Consider the following 13,113-nt stretch of genomic DNA (forward strand, 5'->3'; position numbering starts at 1 on the left):
TCTCCTAGGTTGATTAAAATCCATCTGGGTTTTGGACTTGATGGATTTTAAAATTTGAAAATTCTGACATGGATTAGAAACAATGGATTTCCCAATCTTATCCACTTTATCAAAGGATATTTGTACAAAAGAAGCTTAATGCACATCTCTAGTTTCACCTACATTGTATGCACTTTGTTTTTCCTTACTACCACGAATCCACCTTTTCTTACCTTCTTCAACCTAGCAACAATAGAGGACATATATGAATTGTTTATTCTTTTTCTGATTACTCTTGGCTTTCCACTTGGACCTATTTTCTTCGGCAACAAAAAATGCTGGAATAAAACCTTGTTCACCCTTTTTAACTTTGATTCTAGCCTCTCTTAGATAAGAAAGACATTATATTTCTCTGATATGCCCCTCCAGCATTAACCTACCAATTCTCCTTAATCTTCTGCTTCCTTCATAGACTGACACAAGAAGATGGATTTATTAGACTGATAAGGTTTAAGAACATTCTTCAAATTCACCCTTGTACTTAAACTCTTTGGGATCTTCTATCACGGGTCCCAACTGTGCTCCCTAAAGCACACAATAACACGACTCCATACTCTATGTACAAGCCATTTTGAATATGTTACCTTCACTAAAAGTGAAACTCTTCCTTTCTTCTGTTTTGATGAGCCTATTTGACCAAGCTTCTGGATTATCTCTTCTATACCCTGCACTTTTGTTAACAGATTTGCCAGAATCACCCCGACCCAACTTATCTACTGCCTTAGCTAAAATTCTCCAACCTTATACTTTTCTTCCTTGAGGAACTAAAATGGACCTTACAAAACCAGACTCGCTCTGAGAAATTCGTAGGAAACTTTCAAAGGAATTGCTAAATTTCTCGACCCAAACTTGATAGAAGCTCCTTCTCTAAACATTTTTGAAAACTTGTTAACATGGTTATCATAATGAGCCTCATATAGACACCTGCTCAGCTACAATGCACAACCAATCTCAAGCTTTAGCACAAACTTCCTTTGTTTTATTGCACTCTATAATCTTCAGGACATCTAAATTTGGATTATCTAGGGTTTCCAGCAAGAAGTATTTACAAGTGTTGCACAAAAATTTGGTCAATTTCTTCTAACTCTCTTCCTGTTAACAAGAAATCATCATGTTACCAAAATAATTTCTTTCTTTTTCTAAGAAATGGGCCAGCCAATTAAAAATCCATGAATTATTTGTTGTTCATAGGACAACAGCCCATACTTGGATTACATACAGAGGTGACGAAAAAAATCATGCTTTGAATCCATTATGAATTTATTAATTCTTCTTGACTCTTGAGAGGCTAAGCTCTTATTTTAGGTGGCAATTTCTTTTATTATTTTTAGAAAAATAAAAGACACTTAAATATAGATTGCACTACAATTATTTTGAGAAAGAGTTGAGTCATGTCCTTCGGAATTTTTTTTTAATATTTGAAATTAGGTTTGGTCTGTTAATTTCGGGCCCGAATACCAGAATAATGCCATCAAAAAGTTTAATTAAGAGATTCTGCAGTTAGAAGATTGTAATGTAATTAAAATATGATAAAATGAAGTTTGGACACAAATTTGTTGCTAACATATTAAGGGTGCATTTGGGATTGAAGTTAGGCAGCTGTAGTTTAAAAGTTATAGCACTAAAATATTTAGTATAACACTAATTGTTATAACTTGAAAGATGTATTAATATGATTTTTCACTTATATGATGAAAAATCTATTATATTTTTAATAATTTTATCAAAAGTATTATTTAAAATTTATATTTATTATATATTATTAACTTTTATTTCGTAGTTACAGCTTTTTTTTCACAGCAGCTGTAGCTTAAAAGCTATAACATCTCAATTCCAAACGCACCCTACGAGTAATAGTAATCATGTCAAAGTCCTGTTACCCACTAATAATCACATTATAATATATTGCTAATTTTCATGTTTGACGATTAGCAATATTTTTATAGAACAATAGGTTTAGTTAAGGTTATTTCTGTTGCGACTAAACAATCCCTGTCTGACCTAATATATATGATATTGTCTGTTATAAATACCATTTTTCACAGTGATAATGATGTTTTGAAGACTTGGAACGACCAGAAAATTCTAAAAATTGATGGCACTGCACAGTAAAGCAGCCGCTTAAACTAACCTCTATGCTCTATATTATGCTAATGTGAGTACCAAGTGAAAGAAAAGATAAAGGAATCGAAAAAATATATCTAGCTTATTGATGTCACTGACAAACAGTTTTGATTCACTCGGATTCTGACTCATCACCATCTACATACACCTCAACAGCTTCGTCTTCAGAATTTTCTTCTTCCTCTTCCTTTTTCCTCCTTTCTTCTTCCATTTCTCTCTTTGTAGCTCGAGCCTTTGCAATTTCAAGTCTTTTACTTACTACTTCCCATGACACAAGCTTGTCCATAAAAACTGATATGTAATTAGGTCGTCGATTCTACAAGCAATCAATGAGACAGCTGTTAGATCCCACCTATGATCTTTACAAATAACTTAATCGAAGAATTAAAATCTAATTGCTCATTTCATTAACTAAGCCTCACCTCGAAATCAAGGAAATAAGCATGCTGTTGAGACAAAACAAATACAATTGCAGAATTAGTAACTGATCAATTAAGATTAGACTAGTATCATAAAGAAAATATGTATTTAATTTATTTTTTGATAAGTAGAAAACAGTGGAAAACGTTTACCTCCCAAACATCAATAGTAAGGAGTGGCTGCAAATTCAACAAGAATAACATCAGATGCATAGAGAAACAAAGTAACGAAACAGACATTAAAAGCTTTCCTAAGTCTGCAGTATGACATAAATGTAAACTGGGAATCCTTTAGCAAAGTGAAAAATTACTCACTGAATAATCCCAGACAAGTGGATTGACAGCATTGGGACTCTTCACCACTACAAGCTTCTTGTCCTTCTCTGATGGAAAAGGATTCATGGCATTATCCACATTAAGTCTATTGGCTTTGTCTGGATAAATAAAACAAGAAGAAAACATTTCAGCACAAGTTTCACAAAACAATAACAAAGAGCAAGAGGTAGGAAGGTCACTTACATGCCAGCCAAGCCCAACCAGAACCAAACTGGGTGGCTGCAGCCGACTTGAATTCCTTGAGAAATCTATCAAAAGAACCAAAATCCCTTTCAATCAGTTCTAGAAGTTCACCAGATGGCTTTCCACCACCACCTGGTTTCATGGATTCCCAAAAGAACTCGTGGTTCCATGCCTGAATACAGATGAAAAGCACTAAATTACAATTCATGGAACTTTGGAATTGACAATGAGGAAGTGAAATGACTCCCAGAGAGAAAGAGAGACATTTATTTAATTTACTCTGCATTATCAGGCCAAATATTAGTAGAATTATAATGGAAAAAGAAAGTATCCATTTGATTTTATAATTGATATTTATTCGCATCACATACTTATACAATGTGACAAGAAGTAAACTATAGAATGGTTTTTATCAAGACGTATAATACAATATGATGCATAGCATACCTGTGCAGCATTGTTGAAAGGAGGAAGCATGTCGCCCTTGTTATATGAAACAATGATAACGTCTTCCAATGACATTCCATCTAGCTCAGTTCCAACAATCTGCTTGTTCAGGTTCTCTACATAAGCTCTGTGGTGCTTTCCCCAGTGATACTCCAGGGTGTCCTTGCTCATATGTGGCTCCAAAGCATTCTGCCGTGACAGTATAAATTTGATAAGCATACAAAAGTTTTAAAAAAAAAAAACGCTCTTTTCTTTTTCCTAGATACGTCAAAGTAATTCTCTTAAATTAAAGCTTTCATTTCTTCATGAAACATAAAACCCAAAAAAAAAAACAACTGAGAAACTGAAGACAAACCCAATCGACAACTATGAATTATATAACTTGATGTGTTACTAGAATGTAATGAACTTACCGAGGATAAGTCATGATAATCATAACCGAAGACATTGAAATCTTACCGGTGGATAAGGTGGAGGCTTCAGCTCAAATTTTGCAGAAATTTGGCCATAAACAGCCTTTCCCGCATATTTTCTCTGCAGCTTCTAATGTACCAAGCATTTCGTCGAACATCATAAGTACACAAAAAAATTTCAATGATTCACACACTAGACATAAAACAAGATAAGAACTAAGAACAGGAACCTCTTTACTTCTCCATGGAAATTGGAAGCCTGGACTCCTTCCACCAAGTCCTGCCATTAGACGCCATTAGACGCCCATTAAAACCAATTTTACAAACAGAAGAGCAAAAATTATGTAAAGGGTTTGAATGGGTACCTTGGCCCGTCAACCAACTAGTAGGAGCAGCTGCTGCAGCCATCCTCGACGAATGCGAAGCGGCGGCAAGTGTGTGTGGAATGTGGATCGTGTGTTAATGAAACAAACTTTCCGTCAAATGTCAATGTACGAAGTTAAGTTTGTGCAATGTGTAATGGGCACTGCCTACTGTGTGTATTACATGTGTAGAACACACGATAAGTTTAGTGTAGTATTCTTGTCGTTGTCGGACGGCTTGAATAATCTATTGGATGATGCCACTGTATGTCGCCATCATGTGTCTATCATCTTGTCATTTTTAGCCGTCGCCTCTACAAGTTTGCTCCACTTGTGTTGTGTCTATTAATTCACCATTTGTTTTTTCTTTGATACAAATCAGATTTCAATTAACTCGCAAATTGATCAAGTAAGTGATACCCGGACGGATTAATATTTACAATTAGAAATCTGCTCGACTGTCTCAAATTTTCGAAAAGAGAGGTGTTCGGTTCCCGTGTTGATCCATACTAAATTAACAAGCTACAAGGCATAAAACTATACAATGGAAAAGGTACACAAGATAGAACTACTGTTTCTTCAACCAAAATGAAGGTGAGACCCAGGTTCACTTAAAAAGAGATTTATTTTCATTAGCACAAGCTGAACAATGAATATGGAAGAATGGTCTTACAATAAGTACAATAACTATATATATTAATTTGTGACATGAAACGCAACATGGATGGATGAAGACATCTTAACTCCATATGCACAAGTTACAAAGAGTAAAAATGGAAAGAAAAAGATTGGTCTTTTCTCATAAACTTGTCCCAACATGAGCCCTTTGTTTGCTGTCACCGAGTGCTGAAAAAGACATGAGCAGACAGACTTTTTGTGTTTCTTCAGGGAGAGAAAGAGTATGCTCTGCCTATGCCCAAATTCTTTTTCTGGGAGCAAGATCTGATGTTCTTATCTGATCTAATTTTGCTGCTACAATGAAATCATTCATGCTCAAGCCTCCTGCATTTAAATGAAAACTTTTTAAAGCACTGTATAGCAGCAACATAATATCTGTGAAGGTGAAACGTGCTTAATAGCAGCTGTGTGGTGGTGACCACAGACAATATCAATGGCATTTAGCCATTGGGAAAAGAAAATGCTATAACTATAATCAGAATCTTAAATGGGAGCAAATTCTGAAAGTGAAAAGCTTACCGATGGAAGAAGTCCATAGTTCAGCTCTAACTTGATTGGGCTGCTCCAAGTGGAGATTTGGAAAATGTCCAGCAGCTTCTGTCACCTTGTATATCCTATTGATGAGTTCAACCCCACATTTAAAATCTCTTAATTTCCACAAGCACTGTAGTTTAAGTCCACCTTCTTCTTCCAAAAGTCTCCAGCCAACGACCTACTGTCACGAACATAACGCTCATAGGTAACAGAATGAAAAAGACAATCTTACATCAATTCTTTCAATTATTGAAGTGACCTGATGCACATCCAAGATTTTGCTTTATATAACAATGAAATTGCAATCAAGACCAGGACCCATCATCTTACCTTTGGTTTTCCAGAATGTCGGATTAAAGAACACTTAAGTGCTAGTTAGAGAAGCAAGAGGATTGTTTGATTTTATTCCAGTATAAAGATGTCGACTGCAAACATTATGGAATTTCATCTGAGTGAAAATCACATAAATTGGAATAGGACATGATGCAGATTACTGGCACAAACAACTTGTTAAAATTCACCAATTTGTCCTTAAAGTCTCTAATCATTTAATCATTGCCTTTAATTTGATAAATAAATTGAGGTTATTTTGTCACATTATCTAGTACCAAGCACACTAAAACTCAGCCAGTAATTTGTAATCTATCAGGTAACCACGTGACAACTTGAGGTCCCAAATTAGAGAAAAATGTGAAAAACTCAGAAACTAAGAAATGCAGCCAAAAGGGGATCCTTCAAATTATTCTATTTCCTCAGCCTCACAGACCAAAATTCTTGAACAGATATCTGAAGCTCGTAGCTTTGAATGCAAACAGGAAAGTGGAAACACTCACTTTTAATTTGCCATTTCCATATCGCAGTTCAAATTTTAAGACAAATAAACTATTCCGAAGCTCACTTGTATTTCCTTTTCGAAAGATCAAGTATTGAAAACTGAAAACAAACAGAAAAATTAAATAATGGCTGAATTGAGGTAAACATTTCTACAGGTCGAGTATTTTAGATATGGGAACTTAAAATTCTAACATCGCAAGTACCCCTCACAAGTCACAAATGACATTTTTACATGCATCCGTTTGTGAATTAAATATAGTTTAATAAATAATTGGAAACTGGAAAATCACCTTCTTGAGCAACTTCTTAGCATCATCGGCAGACATAGGAGTCTGGAAAGGAGAGGCAGGAGAGCAGTCTTGCTCAGCAAGTGACAGAGCTGACAATTTTGGAATGAGTATTTTGTGTTCAGTGTCAACATTTCCCAGCACTTTCTCACCAAACCCACTTTCTAGTTCTGCCGGAAACGGGTCTCTGGCTCCAAAATCTCCCAACATATCACTGCCCAGAGCCGTAGTCGTTGTTACTCTCAGGGCAAGTCTACTACTGCTCTGAGTTGGAAGGGAGAGAAACTTGCAGGAGTGGTGGCGACGTGGATCAGAGAGACGGAGGATAAGGGGAAAGAAGGTGAGCTGAGTGGTGGTGGCGGCGGCCATGGCAGTGAGAATACAGAGGTTGTGTTGTGTGGGAGCGAGAGCTAAGATGAGAACAAGAAGTGTCCTGTCTTGCTTGTCTGGGCTTATCTGGTGGTTGTAACTTGGTACGAGTCTTGGTACTGAACCGGGTTTATTTGTTGTTTCGGAGATAGCTGCTGGCCGGTTTAATGGCCACACAAATCTGAAATCATTCCTGGTGGGGCTGACCATTGCCAACGGCGGGTACTCATTTTTTTTTTCTAATTTCGGTAATTATATTTAGTTTAAATAAGGCAAAAAAAATTAAATGCTGCACTTTCCGTATAATTTTATGATTCATTATTTAACAGTTTATAATATTTTACATGGCACTTCGGATTGAATCTCCTGAAAATTTATTTACCATCCCATCGTACCATCACCATGATAACCATCAATCTATCACACATTTCTTTGAATTCTCAAACTTGTTAGCAAGGGAAATCATAAGATAAGCAAATCTAAATCTAAAACATCTTTTTTGCAGATCAGCCAAATGATGGAGATACATATAATTAATCAGCATTTTTATTCTCAAAACTTAAAATAGAGAAAAGAGAGAAAAGAAAATATTGAAAAAGTATAAACTTCCAAGATATTCATGACTGGATCAAGTTTTCTCACACTACAACAAAAAGCCTTACAACCGACCAAATATTTTTGCAGGCAATAAATATCTTTGTTAGTAAGTATTATTTTTTTTTTGGGTATTTTTACAAAGGTACAAAAATGTTGTCCCAAAAATATGAAAAATATGATAAAATTTCTATGACAATAGATGCTTGGTAATCAATAAAGGAAATTTGGTTAGAATTCATTTATTCAATTTGATTCGACTCATATTAAATAAGTTTGGGTTTTTAAAAATGATTCATATAATAAAGGAAAAATATCTACCGTCCACCAATTTTTTTCAACTTTTTCAAAAATACACAATTCTTAATTTTTTTTGGCTGGAATCCACCTAAAGTTATATTTTGTTTCACTTTTCCACTTCCGTTTGGAATCCGTTAAGAAAACTAACGGAAACTTTAAAAAATGATCATTTTACCCCCCAAAAATAATTAGATTAAATCTAAATATTTTCCCCATCGGTCAATAAAGAAATTAATTTCACAACCATCAAATGCAGGTTTTTTTTTAAATATATATGTAATTAGAATGCTAAATTATAACAGTAGTATTAAAAATAGTTCAATCTCGCAAACCATCAATTGAATTTAAGATAAGTAGAGTTTTATTATTCATTGAGTTATAATCTCTAGTAGTTAAGATTTTTTTGTACTTCATTAACGTACTAATAATGATATTCATCGTTAAATCTGATTATTTTTGGCATTTTTAGGATGAAATTGTAATTTTCGTTTTGGGGATAAATTGGTCATTTTTTTTAAGTTTCCGTTAGTTTTCTTAACGGATTCCAAACAAAAGTGGAAAAGTGAAACAAAATGTAACTTTAAGTGGATTCCAGCTAAAAAAAAAAAGGAATTGTGTATTTTTGAAAAAGGAAAAAAAAAACAGGTGGACGGTGGATATTTTCCTTTTATTATATGAATCAATTTTTTTAAACCCAAACTTATTTAATAAGAGTCGAATCAAATTGAATAAATGAATTCTAAAGTAAATGCCTCCCTTAACTAAAGTCAATCTGCACTATGGCTTGAAACGCTTCCTCAATTGCATTTAGATCCAAAAATCTTAGCATATAAGTCCTCGTAACATCAATTAAGACATGGGAATTTCTGTGGCATTTTTGAATTTTTTTACCTTGTTTCTTGCATCTACTTACAGTGTTCACACAGTCACCTTGTATGTTCTTTGGACTTTCTCGAAACTCTATATGATACAAGAAACCTCTTAGCACAGCACCAAAGACAATTGATGGACTGTTGTGCTAAAACAAATGAGAGCTTTATGCCGATGGTCTTGCGAATCCGTTCAACACGTCATAAGGGAAAAATTCAAGATTTGCCTTCGTTAGTCATAAATCTAAACTTGTAAACTTGTTGTAGAGCTTCAACGGAACTACTACTACCTTGATCTAGCTTCCGCAACTTGTTGTGTTCTCCTTGCTCAAGGTGTGAACGATTTGATCAACCACTGTGCACACAGGCACACACACACAATCGGCGGGGAGAGAGAAAGGTGCACTACACCCTTACTTCAGTTTCGTGAATAGTAAACTCTCAATGGGCTACAGTCACTTAAATATGAGTCCAGCTATGTTGGAAACTCTCTAAGATATAATACTTTTTTATAATCACACTATTAAAGTTATGATAAGCTTTTTATTATTTATCACTTTGCATGTGTAGCTGTGATTCGTGCTCTACTTCAGAGCAACTCCAAGGTAGCTATAGCCCTTAAATATTATAACTTAGTGTAGGGATCTCTCATGTATTAGTACAAAGTTGCTCAACCCATTAAAAGATTATACTTGTCCATAATATATTACTGTATAGGATGTGACAAAATTAGACTTATTAACATAATATTTGATCACTTAATAAGTGAGTCTGTCAAAATTACTCTTTAATATTTGACATTAGCCATGTATTAATCTGGTAAAACATAAAACAATTGGAATGATTTATGCTAGTACACAGTATATGAGAAATAAATCCAACCCCTTGTTGACAATAAGTACCTTTCTTTCCTTAGCTTTTTTTTTTTGGCTTTGTGATGTGCATAATCAAACTTCTTATTTGATTCAATTCATTAGCTAAAATGCACTGTAATTTGGGTTTGAATAATTGGTTAGCCGTAGGTCGAACAATTTATTCATCTATCCTGAAACTTCACTACACTATGAGTCCTGCCTATATGATATCTGAACTTGATCAAGGTAATGTTTTTGTTCTTTTAATTTTCTCATTCCAATTTGCAATTAACAGTGCAGTTAAAATCTAGAAAGTATCATTCTGATATATTTAGTATTTTAAATTTAATAAATATTCAAACACCTACTACTGTTTTTACAGTTTCATATGCAATTTTGACTTATATGGTTTAATCATGTGAGAAGCAAATGTAGAGTTGTCCAAATGACTTGGAAATTTTATTTGTGGTGCATTGACATGTCTAATTATGTTTTGTAAGTTTCATAGCATTCCAAATAGTATTGAATTAAAGAAAATCTTAAATTCAAGCTGTCAATGGTTTCCTATTAAATATGATTAGCCATAAATCTACTAACTTGCAATACTTTTCAAGAAAAAAAATATTTCAACACTGTGAATTGCAATGGGAGAAGAAAGTACCAAAGGCATAAATCTTTTTTCATTATATTTGGAACTATTCTTAAAGGTTAGTCTTTTCCTTTTTTCCTTTTTTTCTTTTTTATTTAAGGTAATCATATTCATTTTAATTTTCATTACAATCAATTTGGCACTGTTAGACAACTCACACCAACCAATCCAACAGCAAATGAAGATAACATTTTTGAAATGTATTCAGTTTTTTACAATAGCAAAAAGGAAAAGGAAAAATGATACTAGTTTAGGCTTTAGGAAATTTGCATCATCATTCTTGCACTGCAGCTGCCTCTATCTCGGTGCTCTCGGAGAAGTAATCTTGCTTGATTTTGCGTGATAGTTGATACAAGCCGGTCCTAGCCATTGCAATATTGACACTAAAAAGGTTCTAGTTTTTCATGCTGTAGCTTTGAAAAGTCCGTAATGTTTGCTATGTTGATGCCCCATTTGAATGTTGGAGCCCAAAAATGAATGGTTTTAGGACCAGCCGGGTGGTTCCAGAAAGCTAGGAGCTTGTTAACTATTCTTTTTAATTAAACTAATTTAACTTAAATATTAGCTCGATTATTGAATTCTATGGTTTGCGATTGATTTGAATTTGACATTCTTGTTTTGTGTTGGTTTGGGTTTGACATCCTAATTTAAAACTTTGAAGGCTTCCAAGAAATGATTTTGGATGATGAGCATATAAGTAATAGTTTGAAAATTAATTTACTGTATCAAATATCTACTTAGTGTAGCATATTAATTTTAAGAACTATGGATTATTCCATGAATATTCTAGTAAATTGTTATGTTATATATGCATGTCTTAATATATAATAATTATATTTTAAAGTTTTTTTGTCCCTTTCTAGGTTTAGGAAAAATGTTTAAAGTGATTTTGGGTGATGATGTCAATCAAGTTAAAGCATCATTACTTGTGAGGGGAAATATATAATGATTATATTTTTATTCTACTTTTATTTTATTTTTTATCTTCTTAAAGTTTTATAATTAGGCAAAACTAATGAATACTTAATTACAATTTAGGGTGATATTCTTTAAATGGTTCACATGAATAGATTTAAGTAGTATGATAAATCTCATACTCACTTTATAAAGGCTTAACTAAGTTTGCAAATATTTTTTTTTAGTAGTAATGATTTTGGATCGAACTCTCAAATTATTGAAATATTTTATGTCCAAACTTCATTATGCCTAATATAAATATGGAAATTCATAGTTATTTTATGCCCAGTTTAAGGAAACTGCAGTTTGAGGACTTGTTTTTTGCCTTGTTAAATAAGCTTTTAAAATGAATAAATTGAGGAAATGAGTGGTGATTTATTTATAATAGAGCATTTGTGATAGCTTTAACTATGCACAAAAATCATTTAATATATGTAGATAGAGTAACATACTTGTGCTGAAAGTAGATATTACATTGAAAACTTCTTGTCTGCTATAGTTTACTATATATATAACCTTTACCAAAAGAGAATAATTGAGTTTATTTACAAATAGCTTATGAGTATTTTTTTCTTTCAAACAAAATAATTTTATTTCTATTAATTGTTGTTTCTCTAATGGTTGGATATTGGCAGCCAATTTTTTTTTTCTTTTCCATGTATTCATATGCAGATTTGATCAATGTGTTTGAAGTGTTTATTCCTCAACATCACTTGTATACTAGCTCATACAATCTATTGAATGAAGAAGTTGTTGGTGTGATAACGCAATTATACTACTCATATTTAAAGAGTGAAAGGCAGTCATCCTTCTCAATTTAACTTCTAGATTTATTAAATTTAGCCACAAGTAGTAGGCATTTGATTGGATGGTAGAAATTTTTATGTATTTAATTTGAATTATTTAGTTATGAGAGTAGGATATCTCATATTTTGGTTATTGAAGTTTTGGAATTTGTAATATATGCTAATAATATTTAAATGTGAAATGAAAGATTTAGTGATATAAATCAATTTCTTTTTGTTCTTTTGTGGTGCCTTTTAATTTTACCAATAAATCAATAGGCAATGATCCAATTCAATTTTTTATTTTTTAAATAAATTAACTAGTGATACCATGATAACAGTAATCATAAACACTGATAAAATATCAATAACTACTAAAACTATGGTGTCATAATATCGGTGATACTGTAGTAATAGTAATCACTGACACCACATACAAGTGTTACTATTTTTCTGACTGCCAAATTACTAACACAATTAATAAGTGTCACTTAAAGTAATTACTAACACTATTTTAATGTCAATAAAGACCATTTTTCTAGTAGTGCTGCTACCTTAGCTTTAGCTGCTGCTCCCATTGGTTCTCATTGTTCGTCTATTTTAGGTCTGATCTTAATCACATTTTTTAAATAGTATCCTATTGAGTTTAATCATTTTACAGTAGCTAGCCAAACTGTAACTAATGTTTATTTACAGATTTGTAGAGCTTGCAGCTCTTGGACTTTTAGTTGCAATATTCAATCAAGCATCATGACTTATTAGTCCGGTTGGTTAATAATTACAACCTCACTTGTTGCTGAAGAAGATTCAATTTAAAATAGACACATGCATGGTTATATTTTGATCGACCCTAAGATACAATTTCTTTGAAATTTTATAAAGCTACATTTAGAATATTGTGTTAGAGTACTTCGTTCCTAATGTTATATCAATTAAAGAAAATAAAGTGTTTGGTTGAAAGGAAAATTATAAAGCTCGAGAGAGAAAATATTATCAGACTGAATTCATTTTATTAACACTTAAACTGAAATGAGGAATTACAGGCTTTATATAATCGAGCCTAGAAGATTCTACAGCAAC

At 33.0% G+C, this 13,113-nt stretch overlaps 2 protein-coding genes across 2 annotated transcripts; both read right to left on the minus strand.

The window, feature by feature from the left end:
* Positions 1-2,101: 2,101 nt before the first annotated feature.
* LOC18044160 (superoxide dismutase [Fe], chloroplastic) lies at positions 2,102-4,728 on the minus strand. Its single transcript, XM_006436962.2, has 9 exons — positions 4,327-4,728; positions 4,192-4,241; positions 4,008-4,091; positions 3,549-3,737; positions 3,102-3,273; positions 2,898-3,016; positions 2,736-2,762; positions 2,586-2,609; positions 2,102-2,479 (listed from the first exon to the last, which is right to left on the minus strand). Exons 1-9 carry the CDS (start codon positions 4,367-4,369, stop codon positions 2,276-2,278), a joined length of 912 nt encoding a protein of 303 aa, XP_006437025.1. The 5' UTR covers positions 4,370-4,728; the 3' UTR covers positions 2,102-2,275.
* A 221-nt stretch (positions 4,729-4,949) lies between these two features.
* Positions 4,950-7,153, minus strand: LOC18044161 (putative pterin-4-alpha-carbinolamine dehydratase 1). The gene is made up of 3 exons (XM_006436964.2): positions 6,660-7,153; positions 5,521-5,713; positions 4,950-5,325 (listed from the first exon to the last, which is right to left on the minus strand). Exons 1-3 carry the CDS (start codon positions 7,023-7,025, stop codon positions 5,234-5,236), a joined length of 651 nt encoding a protein of 216 aa, XP_006437027.1. The 5' UTR covers positions 7,026-7,153; the 3' UTR covers positions 4,950-5,233.
* Positions 7,154-13,113: the final 5,960 nt, after the last annotated feature.

This window comes from Citrus clementina, unplaced genomic scaffold (genome assembly GCF_000493195.1).
Source record: "Citrus clementina cultivar Clemenules unplaced genomic scaffold, Citrus_clementina_v1.0 scaffold_4, whole genome shotgun sequence".
NCBI lineage: Eukaryota > Viridiplantae > Streptophyta > Magnoliopsida > Sapindales > Rutaceae > Citrus > Citrus x clementina.